Here is a 27,414-nt window from a genome sequence, read left to right on the forward strand (position 1 = left end):
AATAATAAAAGACCCAGTAGCCTCCAAGATATTGGTTGTTAAGTACACATTTTTAATATCATAATTATAGGGTCTACAGTGTCTTGCATAATTTGGAAAGTCTGCATTGAAAACTTAAGTGGCTAACACGTTAATTAAGTCACATTATTTCAATTAGAATAAAATAGGCGTTAGCAGCTGTAAGCCCCACATTGAAACACTCATACAGTGCTAATATCTCTAACAAAGAATATTGGAGCCTAGGCTATGTAGAACTTATTAACTGACAGTCACTTTAAAATGATGTCACCTGATAAAACCAAACTGAGTCTTAAAGATCTGATTTGGTTTTCAGCTTAAGGAGACACCTGTGTGAGTAGTAGATACTGACAGACTACAAAATAAAATAACATGTACATTCTTTATCATAGTCATATCATAGAATTCATGTTGAAATATAGTAGCATGTGTGAGCAACTGTCATAAAAACACAGACACAAGTGAAGGTGTAATCATTGTATTTTTTCAAATAATTGGTACAAAAATACCTTTTTTACATTGTACAAGTCTGCCGGCAGCAGCAAAAAAGAACCACAATCACGCCAGTGATTGACTTTCAAACCAAAACATAAAATATATCATTCTTAAATTCTTAACATTTGTATAAAATCAAAACAATTTCAATCAGCAGGGGGCCTGTTCCAAGAAACTCTTATTCTTCTACAGTAGTTTGGCACTAAAAATTGAGTTATTCCCCAAGAAAACCTTCTTTGTAAGATGAAAACATCTCTGAAACATTTAGACCAGCTAAAGTGAAATTACTCATTGAACTAAAACTAAGTTAATGTAAAAGGAATCAAAGCTTTAAACAAGAGGATTTGGTTAACCTGCCTGTTTACTGGTCCTCTGATAGAAAAGTGAAAAATAACATTTTAACATGTCTACAGATCCCATGACTGTTCTATTTTGATTAACAAAGAATAAGTACCTCATATTGCTTGGAAAATATAATACTAGCAAAATATATAGCTAAAAAAAAAACTAACAATATTATATACCCTAACCTCTTGTCAACAGGTGCTTTTTAAAAAACAGGCCTAATACAATTCCCAAGGAACACAATGGCACACAGCCCATGTCACACACAAGCAGAATCTCTGCATTATTTACAGTGATATTAGTGCTTATTTATATCATTTTGCATTAGTTTTCTCAACACTTTCCCTTCAATATATCATGCCAAAATCCACAGATTGATCCCTTTGTAGTGCTTGTGAATCAGGCTGTGTAAATCTTGAGGCCTTAAGTCCTCACACCACAGAAGACACTTTTCTGACATGACAGGCAAAGCAATGGCAAAGCTGCCAGGATACAAGGTCCACAAAAACAAATACAGTGTTGGCATTGCCCATAAACAAAGTAAAGCCTCAAGGTTGCAACAATGATAGAGACATTTCATGCTTGTGCTGTTTTCACTCTGACTTGAACAATCCTTTAAGGAGGAAAGTGAACTGAGAAGGCCCTGTGCTTTTCTTTAATGTTCACTTGGTCATTTTTGCAAATTTGCAAAGATCAGCTGTCGGCCTTGCATCGAACCGGTCCTCTCTACTATTCAATATGCAGCATTGCATGTTTCTGAAACAGTTTCAGATCATGTAAACCTCTACAATTAAAGAAATAAAGCTCTTATTAGTGAAACTTAAGGCTGCTCTGGGCATTTACACCAAGTCTAATATTCAAGAGTGATGGGGTTCTACTGAAAAAAGGACATACTATGCTGTTCAATTAGGACTGGCATAGGTCTGTATAGCTTATTAAACTTTGTACACTGCACTCAGTTTGTGACACTGCCAATATGTTAAAGTGTGGTAGGGAGTATGTTAAACATTGTCTTGCATGCTGCTCAATGTTCACAATACTCCTCCACAGACTCTCTGCTACCTCTCATGTTTGTTATTCTGATGTATACTGAAGCCTGGCAGTATAGGAGGTATTTATCTTATTTGTCCTTCACAGGTGTCAAATGATGAGCATGGCACACTAAACTAATGTGGGCTAGTGTAATTTTGCTTCTAATACAAATTACAAACAAAAACTACAATCCCCTTTAACGTCAGAGCATTTCTATCTAACTATGTCACCTGTATTTGGAATGTATATTTCAAAACACTTTTTTTCAATAGAAAACAAAACAAATGCCATCCTCTAATACAAATCACACTGAAGCCCAAAACTACTTGAGGTCAAATTTGAGAGATGATACACAGTGTATATTTACAGTAGTTGCAACGCAAAATCGGTCTTCATTGAGAAACACTTTGCATTGCAATTGGTTTGTAATTTGAATAAAGGAATGTGGATAACAGATCTATCCGCAGACTTAACCATAGTGCCAAAAATACATTGTCACAGCTGCTGGTTTAATTTCTTAATTACAGTATGATAAAATGTTTCTCTCTTTCAGAATTTTTGTCATCTTCAGTACAGGCAAGAGTCATCAAATCATCATAAAAGGGCACTTCTAACTGCACACTAGCTTGTTATGCAACCAAAATCATAAATGTGAATAAAAAAAGTGTAGGAATTGTTATGTCTGCAACAAACGTTGAAGGCTTTACCTGTAGTTTGGAAACGTGCTGGCATTTATAAAATAACAATATAATATCAAGGTATTCCATTAACAGACAGGAACAAGTATTAACATATTCAGTCTACATGTAATGCAGAGGTACATACTTTTACAGCACTATGATTGTCCATTAAGCAGTATATAGAGCAGCTTCTGTGAATTAAAATATCACACTTTACGCAGCATCAGTGTGACAATACTGTTAAGGAGTGAGACAGAAAGTGCTCTGTGTGCTTTCCATTTATGTTTTTCGCAATAAAGGCTTAAATTTGTTTCAGTAGTCTAAGCTTCAACAGTCTTGCCAAGTCACTGGTATGTGTCTCTTTGTGTTTTAATGGCTTACTTCCATCCATCTAACCATCCATTTGTTTTTAGGGTTGAGGTAGCAATAAGACAAACATAGCAGCCCAACACTTGCGATTGTTTCTTCTTATCAGTCTTCTACTCCAAAAATATATTATCCATCCAAATCCATCCCACCCAGATATCTGTAGATGGGAGTCAACTGTTCTGCCATGTTTTTCCTCTTTCCTTCTTCAGAAAGAAACATATATTTGGTTTAACCCTCACATGCTGTGGCCTGTGCTTAGTGAGAAGAAGCCTAAACAATTAATGCTTAGGCAACAGAGTCATTATCTGTCCTCTTTAGACTATCTCCATCTGTAGTCACTGATCCTTCCTCCATTTGGGTCTGAATCTCCAGGTAAACCCACCAAGCCCTTCTCTAAGCTGGTGGGCTCCATATCAGGATAAATAACCAGGAAACAGGCAGTAAGGAAGCCAAGGAAGGCGCCCCCAGAGGCCACTGCAGGAATGACACGCACACTGCCAACTGCGTCTACCACTGCTCCGAGGGCCGATGCAACCAGAATCTGGCTGATATAGACCTGGAAATGAAAAAAGAATACATCAACACAATAGTATACACTGTAATGAAACTCATGCTTCCCATAGATCTGTATCAACACCCCTAGAAGTAGAAGGGAACTGAAAATGACACAAATTTGAAATAACTACATTAGTTAATTTAGCTCACAGCCTAAATCATGCTGTCTGGATCAGTTGAAAAAACAAACAAGAGTCACTGTGATCTGTTTGGGTGTTGCTTTATCAACAGCAAAAGCTTAAAAGTCTAGAGCTGATGGAGAAAATGTATCAATGCTCACCTGGCAGGATAAGATGGCGCAGTCAATACCAAAACCTCTTCTAGTGTTTGCTGGACTGTGGTGAATGTACTGAGGAGAGGAACAGTAAAGGAAAATCGCATATTAAGCATATTATGTCACTGATTACATCAATGGATTCACTGAAACTGTGGTAGATTTAATTTATAACACAACAGAAGCAACTGTACCCAAAACTACAATTAAATGCTTCCACAACCAGAAACCATGAATTAGCAAAACCATCTGCGATGCCATAAACACACACACTGCTGCACTGATACAGCTACAAATTAGGAATGCAGTTTGGAAACATAGAGAATTATAAAGCAGCAGCTTACAATGTGAAAAGAGCAGTAAAGGACACAAAATGGGTCTACGGGAAGAAAGTGGAACTACAATTCTAGGAGGGCAACCCCAAGAGTAAGTGGCAAGGTCTAAAGACTATGACTAGGGATGCACCGAAATGAAAATTCTTGGCCGAAACCGAAAACCGAAAAAGAGGAAACCAAGACAGAAAAACCGAAACCGAAACACCGAAAGAAATTATGCCAATTATTAGTACCATTGCATTTATGACTATGACTGTGTACTCACTTTACTAAAATCAAGGCATTGCAATTGTATAAATTAATATTAAAGTTTAATTAAAAACATATCTAGCAGTATTATGGCTACAATCTGATAGTCACATACAGTATATAGCCTAAGAACAGAATAGCTTACCTATTATTATTATTAGGGCCCGAGCACGAAAGTGCAAGGCCCCAACGGTGCCTTGCACTGAAAGTGCGAAGGAACCTATTGTTTTTCATCAGATTATTATTTTTCCGAGTCCTTTGTCGCATTTTTGAGGGCGTTAGCATGCACGAAAACTCACAAAAATTTGCACACCTGTCACAACTGGTGAAAATGGTGCAAAGTTCTGTAGTGCTTGGCCTCGGGTGTTGCCAGGGGGCTCCATAGCGCCCCCTAACATGCGCCTTAATTCCGAAAAAAGTAAGAAGTTAATATACCAACTTTTGAGGGAACATAGGTCTCATCTTGAACTCCATGGAGCTATTTTTAAAAAAAATTACAAAATTCAAAAATTTCCAAAATCTTGGTTTTCGTGCAAAAATCTTCATTATACGAACACTTGTTTGAGGACTTTAGGATGCACTAAAACTCTCAAAATTTTGCAGCCATGTGCAAAATATTAAACTCTTTCATCTGAATACACATTTAGGCCTGGGAGTGGTATGGTTGCTCTATAGCGCCCCCTAATTGGTTTTAGCACTTGGGCACATTTTTGACGGCCTCAATATATACGAAAACTCACAAAAATTGGCGCCCACATAAACACCTGGGGGCTTTGCGAGACTGTACAGCGATTTGGCCCATACCTGTAAGCGGGCTCCATAGCGCCCCCTAATGTGTATAAGGCCTTAACTTGGACATAGTTGCTCCGATCTTCACCAGATTTAATACCGTTATAGAAGTAATAGAAGTTATAGCAACTTACTGTCTAAACAGGAAGTTGCGTTATCTTGACAACAATTATTCCGATTGCCCCGAAACTTGACAAGGATGTTCCTCCTGGCCGGTTTAGCAACTGTGCCAAAGTTGGCTGCAATCGGCCATTAGATGGCGCTGTTTTAATTTTTTTTATTTAATCATCAAAATATTGACATATGGGAAGCCTACTTTGTCTAACTACTCCTGGGATGTGAGTCCGATCGGCATGAAAACTTGCATATACACTCGGAGGACCCTCGTGACAAAAAGTTATCAAAAGAATATTGATAGCTAAAACAATGCGCAAGTTATGGATGACCAACTTCCTGTAGGTGGGAGCGGAAACAGGAATGGTTATATCTTGCCAACGGCTATTCCAATGGACACAAAACTTAAGAAAGTTGTTCCTCATGTGACTATGAGGCTGTTTGCCAAATATGTCGTCAATTGGCCTTTAGATGGCGCTGTTTTAAGTTTTTTTAATTAATTAGCTAATTTGCTTTGAGCGAAACCTACTTTTTTTAACTCCTCCTAGAGCATGAGTCCCATCTGCACAAAAATGTGCACATAGACTCGGTGGACCCTCATGACAAAAATATATCAAAAGAATTTTGATAGCTAACACAATGCGCAAGTTACAGAGGACCAACTTCCTGTAGGGGGCTGTCGAAACAGGAAGTTGCATATCTTAACAAGATTTATTCCCGATTGACACCAAATATGACAAAGTTGTTCCGTATAGGGGTTTGAGCATCCATGCCAAATTTATAGTGCATCGGCCATTAGATGGCGCTGTTAGAATTTATTTTATTAATTATTCACATCGCGATATATGGGAAACATACTTTGTCTAACTCCTCCTGGGCCATGAGTCCAATCTGCACGAAAACTTGGATATAGACTCGGTTGACCCTCGTGACTAAAAGTTATCAAAAGAATTTTGATAGCTAACACAATGCGCAAGTTATGGAGGAACAACTTCCTGTAGGTGGGTGTGGAAACATGAACGGTTCTATCTTGGCAAAAGATTTGCGATTTACATGAAACTTAGAATGTGTGGTCTACATGTGATGTTGCATTTGCCAGTACCCCCCGGGGCAAGAAGCGAGGGCCCGTCATCGCTGCTTGCAGCTTTAATTATTATTATTATTATTATTATTATTATTTGAGGCTCCTTCCTTGCAGGATTTCACTTAACATATCAGACAACAAGGGTGCATGCCCCTCATCTGGTGCAGAGAGAAGAGTCTTTTTTTCGCGGATCAAGTACAGTCGCGATGAAGTGCGGAGGATCCGAATAGATCTCACTGAAACGTGTGCTGGCAGACTCTAAGAGCGTAATTTTCATTGTTTTCACTCCGTGGTCCGTCTCTCGTTGCTTAGGAGACGCTTTGCAGGTGGAACGGATCGGGTACTGACACACGTGCAGGTCGCGGTTTCGGTTTGCGTCATCACAACATTTCAGCCGTATTGTTTCGGTCATAAAGGTATTTCGGCCGAAAACTGAAAATGCCCTATTGGGCCATTTTCGGCCGAAAATTTTCGGTGGCCGAATATTCGGTGCATCCCTAACTATGACAGATTACAGGCCCACCCCTTGTTCCTTGGCAAGTGCTGATGCGTCCTGCAAAGAGTGGTTCCTTTGGCTGAACACACAATAGGCGGTGGCCGACCATATAGGATATTTACATCAGGCGTTGCAAGAAAAAGGCTAGGAGATTCATTAAACAGTCCCTCCAGAAAAACGCGATTATGCAATCGCATAATTCAATGCATAATCAGCCTTTCTTCTTTTCAGTCTTTATGCAGTCAAAGTATTTATGCGGGGCCGCATTTTTTCAAATACGCCGCACTTTCGCCGCATAAATTGCAGATTTCCACACAAAATATGCGGGGCTTGCATGATTTCATAATCCCTGCATTTCCGTTGCAAAAAAGTCACATATATCTTAGCAGAAAGTTGAAAATGTTGCGTTTACTTCACACAAGAGCAGCCATTTCCCCTGTTGCCATGGGAACATTATGAAGTGACGTAATTACGCGACGTGAACATCATCGAAAAGCAGGGTGTTGGGGGAATCACTTTTTATTCTCTTTTTCATCAAACCGCAGTTTTTGCAAGTTAATATCATATAGCATATTCCATCGCATTTTTTAAGAAAACGTGCCGCAACAATCACAAAAAAACTCCGCATTTTTCTGGAAGGACTGATTAAAGATCCAAATCCACCAGGCAAAAGCTCTCCCTGTTGAGGTCGGATACACAGAGAGGCTGAGGTGGAGCTTCTACCCTCAGGCCACTAGGATCCTAAATGAGGACATTGACTAAGCCCCCCCCCCCTGCCTCCCAATGCGGTATTTGTGTCGCCAGGTATGGACAGTGTGCATGGATACGTGTATTGTCTGTTTGTGTACATACCTCTTTGATTTCATGGTACTGCCCGAGTAATGCATAGGGACAGTAGGAGATACTCAAGGAGATGATGCCCATGCTACTGATCATCACCATGGCAACATAAACATTAGGGAAGATTGCCATAACAGCAGTTCCTAAGGTTAGAGACATGAAAGCTGTTTAAATACATTATATTTCCATTTATTCTGCATACCCATTAAGACAATATGCAACTGCTCCCAAATCCACTGTGCTTTACTCTATTATTGTCAGCTGTTTACTCTGTTGTAGCAACTGACCTATTGAGAATCCCAGAGTTCCAACAATGTAGACAATCTTAATGCTCAGATCAAAATTATCCAGGTACTTTTGAAGGATTGCTGAGTGGAGAGATGGAAAGAGGGAGGCAAAGAAATATAAATTATTGAAGACAGCATAGTGAAGCAGGTTAGAAAATGGAGGGAAAAAAGTTTAATTGTATCACTGATCACTTCTTTTGTATGTAAATACAGCAGTATAGAGATTTAAATTCAAATCTAACTAGAATTACTGCCTTGCGGTTGTATGCCTCTGCCAACCAGTCAAGTTGCAGTTTACATCCATGTCTGTCCAGACTCATAATACATGTAGTGCAGACAGGGAGACAAAGAAGGAATTATAAAAATATATAAAAAAAATAAAAGGTATGAAGTGTATTTGGCACAATGTGGATGCTTCACACACATCTTCAACCAGGCAGCCCAGAAGATCTATACAATCACCACAGGTTGAAGGTGGGCAGATTAGTGTAACCAATTCAGCATCTGACCACATGTGAAATATGGTCACAATCTCCCCTTCTACTCCTGAGTTATGCCATTGAATAAGTGCCAAAAAAGCGTTTTTGTAGAACATTATGATTTTGCAGTGAAGTTGAACTGGGCAGACAGACATATGTGCCTCCGGCCAGCGCGGAGGCATTAAAATGGAAACAGTGTTTGTGTTTTACCAGAGCAGACAGCAGCAGTAGCAGCATAGACCACCAGTCCCCAGCAGCCCATCTGTACTCCTCTGTGATAGTTTAGTAGCTCTGTGGAATTGGCTGGTGCCTGAAAAAAGCGTAATAATTTTGGCAATGTAATCGTAGACTTGTAAACATGTAAATATTTGACTTTGTATAGCATGCTGGGCTTATTCGTCTGTGTCCCTCTACTGTGTGGTCTCCATGGTAGTTTAGTTTATTAGTTTATAATGTCGTGGACAATCCCCCTTAATTAACTGTACAGTAAAAGGAGCAGCTTTACCCTCTATGGCTAATTTCCAGCTGTAGTCCCCGGCCAGCTGACAATAGGTATCCTAAAATTGTTAACAAATTAAAGTAAATTACATTACATCTATAATGACAGCAGGCCACAAAATGCAGTCAGTTAGCACAACTGTCTTTAAACAATAAGTGTGTATGTATATGTGTATGTGTGTGTGTGTGTGTGTGTGTGTGTGTGTACCGTGGGATCTCCGTGGTAGATGACTTGCCCCATAAAATCAGTGTAAAACACAGCTTCAGCTATGATGGAGAACCATGTGAGGAGGTGACACACACACAATCTCCACAGCTGCCTAGGCATCTACAGAGGACAGAAATGAAACAAGGAATCAAGACCTGACATGAGGAATAAAGAATTCCACCAAAAAAAAATCTGCAACAGCAGACCTTAAATTATTCTAAATGTGATGCAGTGCAATAGTAAAATAGAATAAAAAAAATAAAAATACATCAATATTAAAGACATTTACAATTTACTTCACCTTCAACATGGATAACCAGAGCAGTCGAACAGTTGTACCCTTGTCTGGTCCTCCCTCACTGCTGGAGCCCTCAGATGACAGACTGCTAGCTGACAGCTGTAACTCCCGCCTGTCCCCACACCGCTGAAGTTTACTCAGGTCATTCAAACTTTGGGAGGTGGTAATTGGACGAGGGCTTGATGGTGCTGTCCTTCTCAGTCGATAGCGCTGTGATCCCACTCGTCCATAGTAGGAGAAAGTGAAGGAGGGCTAAAGAGAAAAAGACCAACATCAGCTTTTTGCAAAATTACTATTACAGAAAGTAATTCAAAAACTGGTAAATGCAATGGTACCTGTCTGTAGAAGGTGTGTGGGTGTGGTCGTGATGAAGCTAAGGTGTTGGAGGGCCGGCTCGGCAGCCTAGTGGAGGCATGGCCTTTCATTTCATTGGAGTGGTCAGAAGTGGACAAGCCAGCATTGACACAATTGACAGCCTTGACCTGCTGGGACAGGAGAGAAGCACAGACGTGACATGGGACAACATATCTTAAACCCAGTACAGAAGTTTTCTGTCTCTAAAAAGTTCCATATATTGCCTATTGAAAAAAGGGAAAATTATCACATTCTATTAATCACAAGTTACCCGTAACATTAACACTGTTCTGGCAATGTAATTGCAAGCCAAGACAAATAATATCTGCCACCGTAGCAGCTGATTTCACCTGTGTTTTCAGATGTAAGTCCTCCGAGCCAGAACTGAGAGAAGGAGGGCCGTTTATTGGACCCCTAAGCTCAGGCCAAGCTGGATTTGTAGGCTCTAAGACCACCATCCCATCAGTAAGGGCGGGTGGTCCACCGGAAGTAGATGAAGACCCAATACTGTGGTCTGACGGCTTAAAATCATGCACCTCTGGCTGGAAAAATTGTGCATCTGGGTCGAGGTCAGAATCCAACTCAATTGTGGCATCTGGCATGGCTAAGAATGAATCGCTTTTACTCCGCACTCGCTCCACAGCAAGGAAGTCCATTTCTCCTTCCTCAGGATCTGATCTGTTGCCCTCTCGGGACGGAGCTCGCACTGAAGCATCCTCCTCTGCAATCACATCAAGTAAAGGTGGAGTGTGACCAACGGCCCTGAAAGACAACTGGCTGGTAGACTCCCCACTTCCCGTGACTTTAAGCTGATTGGAAGGAGCTAAAGGTTGCTCAGGGATACTGAGCATGTGCAGTGTGACAGAGATAATGAAGATGATGCCTGCAAACATGAAGAGGACCTGTTCCTGTGATTTAAATGCTCGGCCCAGAGCTGTGCCAGTCCAGTCTAGACCACCCAGCATGTAGCCCACTGCTCCGCCGAGCCCTGAAGAGACAGGTATATACACAGAAACAAGTCAATTATTGTGCAAAGTCTAAGAAACAAGGACAAGTACACACAGCTTCTGAAACTACACTGCCTATGTGTGTGAAACATTTTTTTAAACTCACATTCTGGGAAACGTGTATGACGATGTATATGTGTACTACTTATGTGTGTTATTAAATAGCTGATATTTAAACAGGTGTATGTGGACAGTGTGTGTGTGTGCGTGTGTTTGTGTCCATACATGCATGTTGTCTTACCAGCCGAGAAAGCATGAATATTTAGGGCCATATCTTGCTCGTCAGTGTCAGCAACATCAAGAAGGTAAGCTCTGATTGGTCCCTCAGAGGCATCGGCACAGAAATCCAGCACCACCACACCAACTACAGTGAGGACGATGCCAATTGGCTGGCTGCTAGGACTATCACCAACAGAAAGGCCTAACAGAATAACACAAAATGTATTCAGTCATTTTTTTAATCAGAATGTTTTTTATTGAGCCAAAGATTATTGTGCAGACAGTAACATAGTCGAGTGCTCATTTTTGTAGGAAAGTGAAAGTAAGATTACAAACATGAATCTGTATATAAAACAAAAAGAAACTAAATAAAAAAACCACAAGAGACCTTCATTTCTCCATACCATTCCTGTTGTTAAACAGTAATTATTATAATTTGTAAGTGGTGATCTCCTTTGAAACTTTCTACTCACCTATTAATGATCCATTTAAGAACAGCGCCACCCCCAGCAGCACACCTACACACAGGGCCAGAATGAATGGTCTTCTCCGGCCCCATCGCAGAGTACATCGGTCACTGGCTGAGCCAATCACAGGTGTGAAGAGGAGACCCAGGATAGGACTGAGGAACCAGGTTAAACTGTAATATTGCTCAGGAAGACCTAGAAAACACACACAAACAAGATGGTAGATTTAAGACTAAGAACCAGAACCCAGTCAACGTATACTATTGTTGGACGAGGTGAAACCAGATTTTTTTATTCTAATTTTAGGAAAGACTTGATATGAAATAATGCTTTGCCTCACATGTGCCTCTCTCTCTTATTACATTTGACCACATGGTTAAATAAGCTCTGATAAGATCTGCCAAATGTTTTCATTGAATTTCCTTTGATTTACTTGTGTTTTTATTATAAACCATGTATTTAACACTGACTAACTACTGATGGAAGGAGTCAGCTTAAAAGTTCTTTGCAATGAATTACTCATTCACCAGGTTCTGTTTTGTCCTGCCATCTTGGTACAAAACTCATCAATAAGCCAACCTATTCATATATTTGTCATGCAGGGACTTTCCATAATAACTAAAACAGTGAAGTCTGGGCAGAAAAACTTCTTTTTTTTTAAATCTTTGTTTTCCTATGTTCCATTGTTTATACAAGCATAGCTGAAAAAACACTAGTGCTCTTAAGCAGCTTCCTTTTTTGACTTTTTCTAGTAGCACTATGAAGCAATTATTTTAATGAGTGGCTCTCAGTTATGCTTGTTTTATCCATACAGATGAGGATGCACAAGGAAGCACATGTGCAGGTGGGAGATACACATTCCTGCCAATGGTTTCAAACTATTGTACTAATCGACAGGTGGCACTAATAAGCCAATACATGCAGCAATGCTCCATTAAAGGCAGGGGAGAAGACTGCTGGATGGAAAACACTGATGCTAACAATGCAGGTTTAAAACAATAAATAAAAATCAGCTCTGCAAATGTTTATTGAGGACGGAAATGCATGCGATACGTTTGTTAGAAGTCAAGGTAAAACACAATGCATTTTGGTGAGTAACACTGTGTCAACATAACTTATAATTGTTTAAAGGAAAACTCCACAGGTCACACATTAAGCCTACCTTTACTATGACACACTCATTACAGTATCTAGGTTTGTGTTGCAAGAAGGCACAGCCGACCTGCTTGAGTTCAATGTTGTAAAGCTACAGTACTTTGCAGTGGCTGACAGCTCAGTCACACTTGAGGTTGTTCAGATTGGAATACATTTCACTCACTAAGCATTCTTCAGAGATTACTGGTATAGTAACCAAGCAAAACTGGATGCCTTAAAAAATGCTTTCAAAAACATCAATATGGTTTGCTTTAAGGTTTTTTAAAACAAACTTTTTACAATATTGTGAATAGGGAGAAAAACAGAGAGACTATAGAATGTGCTGTGTTAGACATTCTTGCCATACCTAGCCAGGGGAAAATGCCTTTGTTCCATTTCTGCTATGATGGCAAACTTGACATCTAACTGGATAGCCCCCAGTTAACTACTGCTGGGCAGACAGGTTACATGACACAGTGGTGCAGCCAAGGGAAATCAATAGATCCAGTGGGGCTAATGAAACAACAGTCTAATGTGTTACAGCTGGAATTCAGACTGATGGGCATCTCCTTGAAATTAACAAATAAAAACTGCTCATAGCTAATTTTGGGCAAAGTCAGTGTGGGTCTGCTCATTTTCTGACATTAACCAGGGGAACACTGCCACACACATGTATCACTAAAATACCTGACAGGGTAAACAGAACGTGCTACACATTACATCTAGTGTAAGCACCAGCTTTGAAACATCATACGGTACAGTACTATTACATTACCACTGTGTACCTCATGTAGGAAGGGTCTAAAAACTCTAACACCTCTGAATAAATTGAAGAATGTGTATTTAGACTGGAAAGTGTGCCTGTGGCACTTACCTATATGTTATGTACAAGTTGTTCTGCTAATGTCTGTGTCCCATTCCTATCACAACAAGGTGCACAAAATGGACTAGTAATGCTTAGAAAATGCTAATTCCAGTGGTGCCAGGACTGCTGACTTTTCATGTGTAGATATCTACGACACAGTGACATCACTTCCACTCCTGAAGTCCTGCCTCCCCGTCCTATGCCCCTACCTCACTAACCTCTTCAACTCCTCACTGTCCCTTGGAACTGTCCCCTCTGCCTTCAAAACTGCCGCTGTCACCCCAATCCTTAAAAAATCTGATCTGGATCCCTCCTCCCTCAACAACTACCGCCCAATATCCAACCTCCCATTTCTGTCTAAAACCCTGGAACGTATAGTCACCGCACAACTACAAACCCATCTTCATGCCAATAACCAATTCAAACCCCTCCAATCTAGTTTTCGCCCCCTCCACCGCACTGAAACCGCTCTCCTCAAAGTCCTCAACGACCTCCTTACCTCTGCTGACACCGGTTCCCTCAACATCCTCATCCACCTCGACCTGAGTGCAGCCTTCGATACCGTGAGCCATTACATCATGCCCACCAGACTCAAAGACCTCGGTATCGAAGGTACGGCACTCAACTGGCTCCACTCCTACCTATCCAACAGATCCCACTTCATCTCTCTCCATAACCACACCTCTGCCACAGTTACTCAAGGTGTTCCCCAAGGCTCCGTACTCGGCCCCCTCCTCTTCATCATCTACATCCTCCCTCTTGGTCAGATACTCCGGCACTTAAACCTGGACTTCCACTGCTATGCTGATGACACCCAGATCTACCTCAGCACCAAATCCCCCACAATTCTCCCCTCTCCCACATCAACTTCTGTCTGTCAACAAAAAAAAAATTAAAAAAAAAAAAAAAAAACCCAAGACAAAAACACACAAAAAAAAAAAAAAAAAAAAAACCACCAACAAAAAAAAAAAACCCCCCCCCCCCCTTTTTGACAACCTATTAAAAAATGTCAAGTCATTAAAACCTCCTTCTTTCACCTCCGCAACATTGCCAAAATCAGACCCTCTCTCACACCCCCCGCTGCTGAAAGACTCATTCACGCCTTCATCTCCTCCCGACTGGACTACTGCAACTCACTTCTCCTCGGCATCAGCTCTACCAACATCAACTGACTCCAACTGGTCCAAAACGCAGCCGCCCGACTCATCACCCGCTCCAAATCCTGGCACCACATCACTCCTGTCCTAAAACAACTCCACTGGCTCCCTATCTCCCACCGAATCACCTACAAAATCCTGGTCCTCACCTACAAAGCCCTCCACCATCTGGCCCCCTCATACCTCACTGACCTCCTCTCCCCGTACCAACCCTCACAGTCCCTCAGATCCACCTCAGCTGGTCTCCTCTCCATCCAAAAATCCAACCTGCGCAGTTTTGGGGACAGAGCATTCTCCAGGGCAGATCCCAGGCTCTGGAACTCCCTCCCCCAAGAGATCCGCACCTCTGAGTCCCTCACCATCTTCCAGTCCCACCTCAAGACCTATCTCTTCACCTCTGCTTATCCATAGCCCCACGCCCCCCTCCCTTTCCATCTGTGCCTGAATCTTGTTTTGTTTTGTTCTGTTTTTGTACTCTACCTCCCCTGTAAAGCGACTTTGAGTCTATGAAAAGCGCTATATAAATTCAATTTATTATTATTATCATGAGAACATGTGTTCAAGCGATAGAGAGCAAGAGCGTGTCTGTTTCTATGTGAATGTATTGTGTCTCCTTACCTATCTGCAGCAGCACTGGCGTCACCAGGGCTGTTTCCATTGCGTAGCAGAACTCGCGTCCAAACATCACTGCCCCGTGCATTACCCAGCGAAACATAGGGATCTGCATACTTCTGCCCTCTTCCTCCATCTCCTTCTCACTCTCTTCTTCTTCTTCCTTGGGTTTCCTCCTTTCGGAATGGCCAGAAGCCGCTCTCTCCTCTGCTTCTCTTCCCATTACAGTCTGGTAATGGGGTTTTATTTTTCTGAATGGTTGGTATATACCAATGTATAACACTTATTGCTACTATTTCCTATATGTAAGCAACACTGTACTGTGTTATTATATGCTAATAGAACATGTAATTTCCATGGTTTTCATAATGATCACTCACTGTTTAGGATAAGCCAAAGATATCCAGAAAGTTAATAAGAGTGCATCTCTGCTGCAGCACCTTCCAGGTTCAAAGCAAAATAATTGCAAATAATTGGGGAGGAGGCAGGAATCATCATTATAATGAGATTAATGTGTCCAAAAAACTGATGTGGTAAAAATATATTCCATGCATTTTATCCTCTGGCCATCATGCTGATATGTCACCAGTTGCAGTTGCACGCATCAGGAGATTAATGAGAGAGCGATGGTGTTTCTCTCTGTGGCTTGCGGATTAAAAATTCAGGAAAAGCAGAGAAGTTCTGTGTAGCTCCAGAGGTATGCAGAGGGGAGGAGCAGAAGAGGTGAGAGAAAGAAAGGGGGTGCCAATGTGTGTGTTGTAGGCTCCAGTAGCTGCGTTTGTGGTCAACTGTGAGTAGGGTTAGAATAGGTCTGTGAATGCGTTTGCTGTGGCTGGTCAGTGTGTGTTGGTTGGTTGTGTGCAGGGCGTATTTGGATTGTGTAAGATTATTATATATTATATTTTATTATTATATTATATTATAGAGTGTGGCTCTGCAAACAAATGTATTTCTCTCGTTTTCGTGTGTGTGTGTGTGTGTGTGTGTGTGTGTGTGTGTGTGTGTGTGTGTGTGTGTGTATGTGCGCACTTCCAGGCAAGTCAGGGTTTAAAGCATGTGGAAGCGTGGCAAAGACAGACTGAGTGACACAGCAACCTGCAGAAAAGCAGACATCAGTAAGACAGTAAGCTAAAGCTATAAAATATAATGCAATCCAAGTGGTAGCATTGCCTTGGTGTTATCATTCCCTGTCTTAACTTATTTTCTATATTTGTGTTTGTACTCTACAGATAAGACTAACATAGCACATTGGTCAAGGCCAAATGCTAGAGGGCTCCCATGTGTAAAACATTTTCAGTGCAGTTTGGGTCCAATGATAGGAAATCATCTTCTAAGAAAAACGCTGCCCTGTCCCAATGAAGTACACTGGCAATACATTTAAACTCAATATAACTGTGATACACAACTGACGTTGTGTAATAAGTTTATAGATGGAACAGGCATCATGTAACAGAATAAAGGAACAAAAGATGAAGCAATTTTGCCACACCTTAAATATCTGAGATTACTATAAAGGTTTGTGACGTTACCTCTCAAGTCTGTTAAACTCAGTGGCATCAGGTGTAACCATAACCTTTAAACCACAAAACTGGCAGGCTATAAAGACATCAGAGGCATGAAAAAAAGCCACATTAAGTAATAAACCCTTATTACAACACCCCACGCCTCTCTCGTATTTCCTAAATCACTTTTAGTCTGTCTTAGGTATTCTAAATAAAAGTTAATTTTGAAACAACTCAAATCAACTGAGCGTTAAAACGCTTCTGTGAATTATTCTGTCGTGATGATTTCACAAAGAGTAACCTGTTCCTGTGTGTAGTGACTAGCTAGTCTACACGAGTTTTTAACTCCACATAAGTAACGTCAGAGTTGAAAATGCGTGTTTTTCAAAATTATGACAGGTGTGTGTTTGAGGGGCTTGTTGAACCAGTAAGGGAACGTTTTGCACGGGGGCAGCTCTGCTAACGGTCGGTAACTCTGACTTAACCTACGTTACCTGAGCTACCTACCGACCTGCCCTACAGTCTAACGTTAGCTACGTAAGTAATAACGAGGCAATTTTAGCGTGTGAGGATAATGCACATGGCGATAGATAAACACCTGACTGGACACATTAATGTTAACTTTACATTCACTGATGTTTGACTAGTTGTAGCTAACGTTACCTAGCGAGCTAGATTGGCTAATAAATTAGTTAGGCAGCTAACGTTAGCAATTTAACTTAAGACAGAGAAAAACAGTTAACGTTAACGGTATATTAAAGACAAAAATATGTAACATACCTGAAGTTTTACTCCGCTAAGGTAAAGTAAAATCAGTTTCGCGTTATGTCAATTTTCGATAACGTGACAGGAAAACTCATGGTTTGGGTTAGCAATCTGGCTAACTGAGTGCCCATCTGGTTCAATACACTCATCAATCTCATTGGTTTCCACGGTATCCACAGTAACAAAGCGAGGCGTGGTCTAAGCGGACGCAAATGATGTCATCGAGCTACAAAACTTACGGGGAATGGTTTACTTACAGTTATTATTAGCCTACTCATCAATTAATAATAACAAATAGTGATAAAATAAAACTAAGAATAACAATTATAATAATGTATAAAATATAATAATGTATTCATAATTTCTAAAGACATGTTATATTTCAAATTGCAATAATGGAACATTTAACTGTATTTCTTTTTTCAAAACCTCATTCCTCAGATATAAAAGGCAGAACTATTTGTAGCACCAGACAGAGGTGGCTTAACTAAAATGTTATATACTGTAGCCTACATTTCCCATCAACATGAGACAAGTAAATAACTCCAAAGCACCAGATCAACACATAAGGCAAAGCCAAATATTTGACTCACTTGAACACACCTTTATTCCCCCTACAGTTTCTTCAGTTTACGTAATATGTCATTTGTTCCTACATAGAGAGGTTCTTATGATTGTTGATCAAATTGTTTACTTAACAGTACATAATATCAAACAATAATAAAAAAAACAATATTATTTAGCCTACAGCCCAAACATTCACATTGTGTCTGCTTTCAGTCATCCAAGCAGTTTCCATTGAAGTGATAACATTTTCTTTGGTGTCTTACTGTAATGGTCTTTGAAAGGTATTGCAATGTTGCCCTCTGCTGCACAAAAGTGGTTCTCATTCCCAAATATTTTCTTGCAGTGGATCTTCTGAAGTGGTCACCATGTAATGGGCAAAAAACATATCACTATCCTTCCATGTAATCAGATACAGGTGTGGTCTATTTCACATTGTGTTCCAATTGGTTAAATCCCCTCCTGTTCACACTTAACCAGACAGAATAGTAAGGAATTAGTTCAAGTCTGTTTGACAGTATATGTTCCACACTTTAAAGAAAAGGGTGTAATGGTCCCAGGCAGGTATCAGGGTGGTCATCAATATCTTCTTTTGTAATACCAGCACTTATTACCTGGCCAGTTCTCAGATTTCTGCATAACAGATGTCACAGCTATCATTGTTCCTTTTGCAGTCCCATCTAGACTATCTCTGTTACCAAAAATGGAAACTTTTTCAGTTTTCAAAAATAATTTGACTTAGGGCAGTGCAATTGGTCACTTTTAATGTAAAAACATATAAGATTAAAATGTGGATGTGGATGTAGAATACGTCAAATGTGTTTGTTTTTTAAATAAGATTTGGTATTTTGTCAATTGTATGATTCAAGTAATAATACATGTTAAGTCAGCTTTGTGTTCTCTTGTATTGTTTGAATTTGGCTGCAACATGGTCTAGCAGAGAGGGAGATTGTCTCACAGTTGAAAAGTCACAGGTCCAAAGCTGTGGGATGGTTTCTTGTGTGATGATAATGTTTAGTTGCAGACTACATTTGTCTCTTGTCAATGTTGGAATTAGTTCAAGTAGTTAATAAACGTTTTTAGTTTGCTAAATCAGCTAAATTGGTTGGTCCTTATTATTATTATTATTATTATTATTATTATTATTATTATTAATGACAGCATTGGCTGTTCATCCTGAGCAGTGCCATCATACACTGATGCTGTTATCACTGATCAGCATGTTACAGAGTCCAGAAATATCAGACACCTTTCTCCAGGCGATGTAACATCTCAGTAACTCAAAGTTTCTCTTTACCCCATGGGAAAGGGGATTTACATTGAGTGGTTCTTCCCCAGATTGTCTCTCTGCAGTGAAGTGGGGATCTTGGTCATCATAATCATATTACCAGTGATGGCGTTCACTGTCCGCCCTGAGGCCTTGGAGCTGTGCTGCATGCTGATGATGTCGCCGCTTGTCTGCTCGGGCTCTGCGCGGCGAAAAATATTCCTCATGGTGGCCTGAGGAATGAAAAGGGCAGTAAATTATTCAGTGAATCAATGAGTAAAAAGCAAATACATCAGTGATGGATGAACAAATGATGGCTGGATGGAAGGATGGATGGATAGATGGACAGGTGGCAGAGAGGAGGAATGTTGGGATGAATGGGATGAAGGAAAGTGGGGAGGGAAAATTCTCCAATCTTACCTGGAAATTATTCGTAACAAAGCAGTAGACGACAGGATCCATACAGCTATTCAAACTGCTGAGAGTGACAGTCAAGTGGTAGGCTATCACATGATGAGGCATGTCAGGGTGGAAGTACACCACCACCTGCAACACAACACAGCTATGAGATCACACACAATCATGTTACATTTAACCAAAAATGTATAAAAAAGGAGCAACCAATATTGCATTATCATTTACTCATCTTGATAGCACAGTAGTTCCCAACCTTAAAGTGCTCATATTATGCTCATTTGCAGGTTCAGAATTGTATTTAGAGGTTGTACCAGGATAGATTTACATGGTTTAATTTTCAAAAAAACACCATATTTTTGTCGTACTGCACATGGCTGCAGCTCCTCTTTTCCCCCTGTGTGTTGAGCTCTCTGTTTTAGATACAGAGTGAGGCATCTTGCTTCTGTTCAATCTTTGTTGGGAGTTGCACAAGCGCAGTAGCTAGGTAAGGACTACCAGCCAGTCAGAAGCAGAGTATGAGGGCGTGCCATGCTAGCAGCTAGGCGAGCATTATAACGTGTGTTACAAAGTGACGCATGTTTGTCACGGAAGTAAAGGCTGGACTACAATAGAGCAGTTTGGAGCAGATTGTGAACAGTGTTTTCTGTTGGAGATGGTAACTCCCTTTTGGGAGGACTTTGTGAGCTTTTTCACTTTGTAAACCTATAACATACACAAAAAAATATATATAACACATTAAAGGAAAGGGAAAAAGCCAAAAAGCATAATATGAGCACTTTAAAACAAAACATTGTCTAATTGTCACAGATTATGGACATGAGTTGTGAGCAGCTCAACCAAAGAATGCTCTCTTGGATTGTTTAATATGAAGGATTTTTGGGAGAGAAAAAAATAATAATTTTGTGTAACAGAAGTATATTCTTTCTTATTCTTGTGACCCTTGAGGGTTTAAAGGCTACAAAAACATAATGATAAAAAACATAACCCTATTCTAACATGATGATATTTTAAAACAATATGTCACACCTGTCTCTCACTCACCTGTCTGATGTGGAAGGGTGTGAAGCAGACAGTGAAGATGATCAGCACTGTGGTCAGGAGCTGGACAGCCCTCCTTCTCCTCTCCCTGAGGAAATACAGGTAAAACCATCACCTGTAAGCCTCCAGTGCTTTCAATGCTGCAAATGTGAGTCATTTTATCTCGGTCCTTTCATTGTTATATCTATGGTATGGTATGGTCTTGTATCCAAAGCTTGGATATGTAAAAAAAAAAAAAAAAAAAGTCCTGTTAAAGGCAGTCTGAAGGTGTCAGAATATTCTTCCTTACTTGTGTCTATGTATGTTGGTAACATAACATTGGTTAAACCTGCTCTGCTGCATCAGGCGGCGGTCAGCGAGTGCCCACATAATCCGCAAAGTGAAGACCATAATGATGATGAGGGGTAGAAAGAACTCGGTGATGGTAAGAAAGAGGAGCTTGGAGAGGCAGCATCCTGGGTGCTGGAAAGCAGTAGAAAGGAAGGAGTAGGTGACCACGATGGCACACAGCCAGACAGAGACACACACACATTTGGCCACACTGGAGTTCCTCCAACGACGGGAAGCTTCAACCTGCAAGGACAAAAGAAAATTTGTAGATTTAAGCGTCTTCTGGTTTTAAAGTCAGGATGAGCATGTGTCAAGTTTTTCCATTCCATACCAATTCTGTTACCAAACTACAGGCTAGACCTACCTGCACGATGGCGAGGTATCGGTCGACACATATGCAGGTCAGAAACAAGATGCTGCAGTACATGTTGACAAAGTAGCTGAAGATGTGCAGGTAGGAGCAGGTGAGACAAGCTCCTCCACTGTAATAGAGCAAGATGCGAGTCGGCAGAGAGAGATTCACCAAGAGGTCTGTCACCGCCAAGTTGATAGTATAGATCACAGAGGTGGTCTTTTGCTTGGTGCGGAAACAGAAAACATAAAGTGCAACTGTGTTGAGCACCATGCCCACCTGTGGGGGACGAGAGGAGAATTGGACAGTTTGTACAGACTATAAGAGTGTAGAAACTCATATAACAATATTAACTTATACCATCAGGGCTTCTGAAAAAGTGCCTACCAAGAATATGAGAGAGTTTATGACCATCAGTGCAATCCAAAGACCGTAAAAGTCATTGTAGAGCCCCTCGTCTAAATGAGCCAGTCTTTGAAGATATGCTTCAATCCCACTTCTGTTACTTGGACTGCCTATTACAGGCAGGATGGGAAATGAAGTATTGATTAAAAGCCAGGACTCAGTGCTGTTGAAGGCCATCATAATAGTGATGATGATGATGATGATGATGATGATGTTGATGATGATGAGGCACGTAGGTGATGATGGTGAGGGTGATGAGAGTTGGCGCAGAAACTGTCAGACAAAATCACACAATGTTGTGATAAAGTAAACATTTACTTTAAATTTTAATCTGGGTGCAAAATGTAATATTTCTTTATCGAAGGTTGCTATAATGCCCATCAGATCATTTCTATACCAATTTAGGCTAATGCTGCAGGCTATCTCAGCATGCATGAGGCAACAGGGACACACATGTACACTTACAAAAGACTGTTGGAATAATGTACACCTTATGAAAACACAGGGATAACATACAGAGCAGGGCTAAGGTTCAACCTGTTGTTCTGTTCTGAGGTGATTGTTTAAACCTCCATTACAGTGATGAATTGTTTTTTGATAACTTTGACTACATCAATACGACTAGAGGCTTTTTTTTGCTGTAAAATCTGTGTAAAATTTGAACTGGCATTTGGTTTTTATCATAAGTATGTCTTACTCTACTCCATGTTTATCTGGTTAATGAACCTGATTCCTAAATAACACCCTTCACATAAACAGACATTTACACATATCCCTCTTCACTCTCTTGCCCTGGTGTCCAGTCACTCCCCCGTCTATGAACTCATTGTTGCTATTGGCAAGGCCACACTGACAAAGCCACCAATATTAGACTTCTTTAGATAATTTAATTATACAGTACATGTAACTGTGTTTATTTGTACCTACAGCAATGTTCTGTGAGGGGTGTATTTATTTCAAGCATTTTTTATTACAGTAAGAATTAGAAAGAAGAATTAGATTTTAACTCTTACTGGCAGGGAGCTGACCCCTTTTGTAAATCACATTTACCCCTTTTTGGCCAAGATGTGACCTTTTCATGGCATTCATAATAGAAAAAGTAATCCTGCGTGGTTTTACCTAATTTAAATAGCTCAGATCTGTATTACAAATAATCGTTTTGTGCCTGTGTGAATCAATCATGATCTTTATGGACTGTTTATTTACCTCTAAGAAAGATGGAGCATTCTTCTCATAACTGGGATAAACAGAGTGGATTTGGGTAAACTGGAAAAATTCTGTGTGTGTGTGTGTGTGCGTGTGTGTGTGTGTGTGTGTGTGTTTGTGTTTGTGTGGACAAGATAACAGTTCTTTCCCGGATATTTACAATTTCAAGTTTAGTAGATGAAACCTTCACTGATGATCGTAAATAAACTGCAAAGTGGATAAAGGTGAAATAAAAAATACAATATGTACAATCGCTAATTATAAGTGCAGACAACAGTTAAAATGTAGATTACTTCAAAGGTGAACAAGAAACTGGTGTCACCGAGACAAAATGCAACATGTCATCTTCAGTTTTTTTTTTCTTCTTCTACATTTCACAGTGTGGTGATCATTTTCATATAGCGCACAGGAAAAACCCTGCTGTTACGAGACTATAAAATGAGACACTCAAGTTAACTACGCGACCCTTTCCATATGGTGTTTTCAGCTGTGAGGAGAAAAATATGCAAATGTGAACTTGAATCTACCAGGCGTGAATATTATAGACAGCAGAGGGCAGTCAGTGACCGTGCCACATATACTGTATCTCAATATAATGTGTGAGGAGGACAGAGCCTTTAGGGTCCATGAAGGATAGTTGTAATTAGAAAAAGATGAAAGAAAAGGTAAGGCAAGTGCTTTTTAGAGTCTCGTGCACACTGGCTTTTTATGACAGTAGAGTATGAGTTGAGGACTATGAAGCAGATGCAAAACGCTTTTATATCGAATCAAACTCATGAGAAATCAACAGACATTTTAAACATAAACAACTGTCAAGTCCCATGAGGTTAAACACCATATTTTCTAAGGAGCATCCCAATGAGTGTCAACCCAAAATTGGCTTTTGGTATTCTTCCATGACAAATGTAGTTTAATTGCTTATGGGAGTCCCAGACTGGATAGGTTTGTGTTGTGTATACTCGTAGCTCACAACTAATCTCGCCTAGCAAAATAATCATCGGGCTGATGAAAAATGTAGTCTATTCAAGCTAATGAGAATAACATGCTCAGCTGAGGGTGAGGCATGAATAATGTGATTCATCTGTATTAAGACCACTGAAGGAAATAAATTGGTGTTTTCATAGTAACATCTCCTGATATTGTTCAACTTACTGGGAGCTAGTTCATCATCATAAGCAGGGCTAACGAGCATTATGAGCATTGCTGTGGGGAAATTGTGTGTTAAACCGCTTACTTCGTCTGTGACAAATAACATTGACACATTCCAGTGGTTTGCAATGACGTGTTGTCAAAGCTGGTTTTTGGAAAGATGAAGATTGAGCGCCAACATATCCTGACCTAACTATCCAAAGCTAAATCACCCAGTGTGGTCGCTTGCGTGTGGTCACAAGAGTGCTCTGTTGCAAATGTTGTGTAAAGTGATAAGTTGATAATTTGGCCCAAACAATAGCCAGCAAATACATGATACACATTATAAAACCAAAATGCAGCTATCAAATAAAATGCTAATACCAACTGTTGGGATGGCTAAACTGTCGTCAGAGGTACTAATTGAAAATAGATGAAATACTGAAATACAAGTCTGTGACGGGCCTCTGATTTACGTCTACACAGATAATGCATCACTGCTGCAATCTTACTGTTGTTCTTCCTTTTCCAACATCAAAGACTGTGGTGATGTAATGACTGTAAAGTGATACTGAGAGGAGAGCAGAGGGCCTAGAGGCAAATCACAAATAACACTGTCCAAATAAATTCCAGTAGCGTGGGAGTCCCATTTGTGTGTGTGTGTGTGTGTGTGTGTGTGTGTGTGTGTGTGTGTGTGTGTGAAAGAGAGAAATATACAGAAAGAGAGAAAGACAGGATGGGATAGTGGAATACAGATCTCACACTGTCCTGCATCAAATTATAGTTTCACAGAAAGCCCCTCAAGGCAAACGGAACATTTTGGTTGCTCTAATTTTAGTGATTGTTACACTTGCACTTGCAGTAAAAGCCCACAGGGGCATTTCCCTGTAACATGTTGTGCAAGGTAATGAAAATTAGTAATTGGTTACAGTTACTGGTTACTTTTTTTTCCAAAAGGAATTGAATTACTTTACCAATTACTGCATGTAAAAGTAATTGTTAGTTACTAGGGAAAATGACTTTGCGTTACTTTTAAATATCTGCTTCAATTCTCTTATTGATGCACATATAGCTTTATTATTTTTGCTGTGGCACAGTGTAGGACAAGACAACTGTCAAATTTGAGCTATGATTGCACCTATCATCACTATGATGAAAAGTAAGTAGTGGATCACTGAAACACAATTGATATGTTCTGATAGGCTTATTTATTGTAGCCTCGACAGGCCTTCAAATCAAGCAATAAGTCTGTTTTTAATTTTCTTTTGGCAAGTAAAAAGTTTGACAGTAATTTCTTATCACTATTGTCCATATTTCCAGGAACGCCAGTTTAAATTGCCTGAACTGTCTGTCGGTCATTGTGTGCAGTGGCAGTCTAATGCTGATTGACTGATTCACGTCATCAACAATTATGCACCTAATATTACATACACTGAATTTACTTGTGACAGGGACTTATAATGTAATATTGGCATTACAATTGTACTTACATGTTGAGATTAGCCTGGTTTCCTCAATAAGACATAAGTGAATTCCTTTTCCTCTCTTTTGCAAATAATAAACTGTATGTAGACACAGTAGATCTACTGTTGAAGACAACTCACCTCTAGAAAAAAAGGAGAGACTAACCAGTCAAACCAGTAGACTAACTCTGGGACAAGTCAAATCTGTGTCTGGTGAAGCTGTCCTCATGCCCGTCAGTGTCCAACCAGGTGAAGCTGCATCTTTTCCAAGCAGGGACGCTTCAACTCTCAGTGACCTTTCTACCCTCGTATCATCTCTGAACATCCACGTACGTCAGTCGCTTTTCTGTCTGGAGCAGGTTCAGCATTTCAGTTTCAATATCATTTCCGTTGTCAGTGTGTCAGTTGTTTTTTTTTCCTTTTAGATTCTGTAATCATGCCAGTTGGCTGTAATCAACACACTCCTTCAGATGTGTGCATCCCTGTCATTTCTGTCACTTTGTCAGCCTGTCTGCTGTTACTCAGTGCATCGAGTTCTCAAACATCCTCAGATCTTTCTTCTACCGTTGTACATCTCACCCCTTTCAACGTGTCTTTCTTCTTTTTCTCTCCTTCCTTTTCTCTCCCTGTTAGCATCATTTTCAGTGCTCTCTCTCTCTCTCTCTCTCTCTCTCTCTCTCTCTCTCTCTCTCTCTCTCTCTTCAATGAATCTCTTTCTACTTCCCTCCCTTTCGCGCTAAATCTTCCCTCAGTCTTCAGACAGGAAGTCTTAGCATGTGTTTACATTCTGCTGGGACACGCACATGCATGCCCATTGACAGTATGCACACACACCAATGTTAGAGCCCACATGGACAAATCTACACACACAAGATATCCTCAGGCACACAATGTTTCAAGCACAATTCATACATTAAATATGTGTTATACATAAAGTCCATAAAGTCCTTTTCCAAACCATCCCATGTTGTTATGTATAAAGCTTAGACTAAAAGGACTACTGTAAAACACAAATGATGGATGACATCTGCATGTCCCCTTACAAAAACATAAAGAATGGAACTGGAGTTATGGTATGTAACCATTGTGAAATAGTGCTGAATGTGCAGTACAGTGCATTTCAAGAGACGTGAGGGTTAAAAACGGTCTAAAACCTTTTATAGCAGGTGGATAGAAACATGTTTCAGGTCAAGACAAACAAGTAAAGAAAATCTTGTGAACCTTATTCTAATGTTAAACAGTGCAATGATATAGTCAGGAAACTGAATTACACCCATTTTGAAAAACCCATCACCACCAGAATAAACCCCCCCAAACTTGGGTGTTTGGTGTTTTAAGCCCCCAACGTCGTCTTCCAGGCAGCGCTGCATGGAAGGCATAAGGGTTGCGGTCAGGGATGTATTAAGAGGTTACAGTTAGGGTTAGGGTTAGGTGCCTTGAAGTCGACGGTGGAGGCTTAAAACACCATTGAGCCAAAACCTGACTGTGAAAACTGATGTTTTTGTTACACCAAAAAAAAGTATTTGAAAATAATATTTAGCCTTAAGAACTCTAAAAGTAGATGAAGAAAAGAAATCTTCAAATCATTTGTAAAAACTGTCTGTTGTGCATCCATGAATCTCTTCCTTTTGTGATATAAAACAATACATTAGGTGTCAACTCCGATCTGTATTTCATGATAAATGTGAATAGGAATGAGTGAAATATGGGATTAAAC

At 40.2% G+C, this 27,414-nt stretch overlaps 2 protein-coding genes across 6 annotated transcripts; both read right to left on the reverse strand.

The window, feature by feature from the left end:
* Positions 1-480: 480 nt before the first annotated feature.
* Positions 481-17,675, reverse strand: LOC120562888 (solute carrier family 45 member 4-like). Of its 4 annotated transcripts, XM_039806818.1 has the most exons (14): positions 17,543-17,675; positions 15,641-16,355; positions 15,267-15,489; positions 11,499-11,687; positions 11,048-11,227; positions 10,150-10,787; positions 9,781-9,930; positions 9,449-9,697; positions 9,148-9,267; positions 8,652-8,751; positions 7,963-8,043; positions 7,688-7,818; positions 3,775-3,843; positions 481-3,495 (listed from the first exon to the last, which is right to left on the reverse strand). In XM_039806818.1, the coding sequence occupies exons 3-14, from the start codon at positions 15,481-15,483 to the stop codon at positions 3,259-3,261; spliced, it is 2,361 nt and encodes a 786-aa protein (XP_039662752.1). In that variant the 5' UTR covers positions 15,484-15,489; positions 15,641-16,355; positions 17,543-17,675; the 3' UTR covers positions 481-3,258. The 4 variants fall into 4 exon arrangements, 3 of the variants coding, with proteins under 3 accessions (XP_039662752.1, XP_039662753.1, XP_039662754.1); XM_039806819.1 differs by lacking the exon at positions 15,641-16,355; XM_039806820.1 differs by having other exon boundaries at positions 9,781-9,927; positions 15,267-16,355.
* A 435-nt stretch (positions 17,676-18,110) lies between these two features.
* gpr20 (G protein-coupled receptor 20) lies at positions 18,111-26,404 on the reverse strand. Of its 2 annotated transcripts, none has more exons than XM_039804870.1 (7): positions 25,864-26,404; positions 21,883-22,173; positions 21,508-21,774; positions 21,142-21,386; positions 20,817-20,901; positions 19,779-19,904; positions 18,111-19,591 (listed from the first exon to the last, which is right to left on the reverse strand). In XM_039804870.1, the coding sequence occupies exons 2-7, from the start codon at positions 22,078-22,080 to the stop codon at positions 19,406-19,408; spliced, it is 1,107 nt and encodes a 368-aa protein (XP_039660804.1). In that variant the 5' UTR covers positions 22,081-22,173; positions 25,864-26,404; the 3' UTR covers positions 18,111-19,405. The 2 variants fall into 2 exon arrangements, with proteins under 2 accessions (XP_039660804.1, XP_039660803.1); XM_039804869.1 differs by having other exon boundaries at positions 25,839-26,404.
* Between the last annotated feature and the right edge of the window lie 1,010 nt (positions 26,405-27,414).

This window comes from Perca fluviatilis, chromosome 7, assembly GCF_010015445.1.
Source record: "Perca fluviatilis chromosome 7, GENO_Pfluv_1.0, whole genome shotgun sequence".
NCBI classification, from domain to species: Eukaryota; Metazoa; Chordata; class Actinopteri; order Perciformes; family Percidae; genus Perca; species Perca fluviatilis.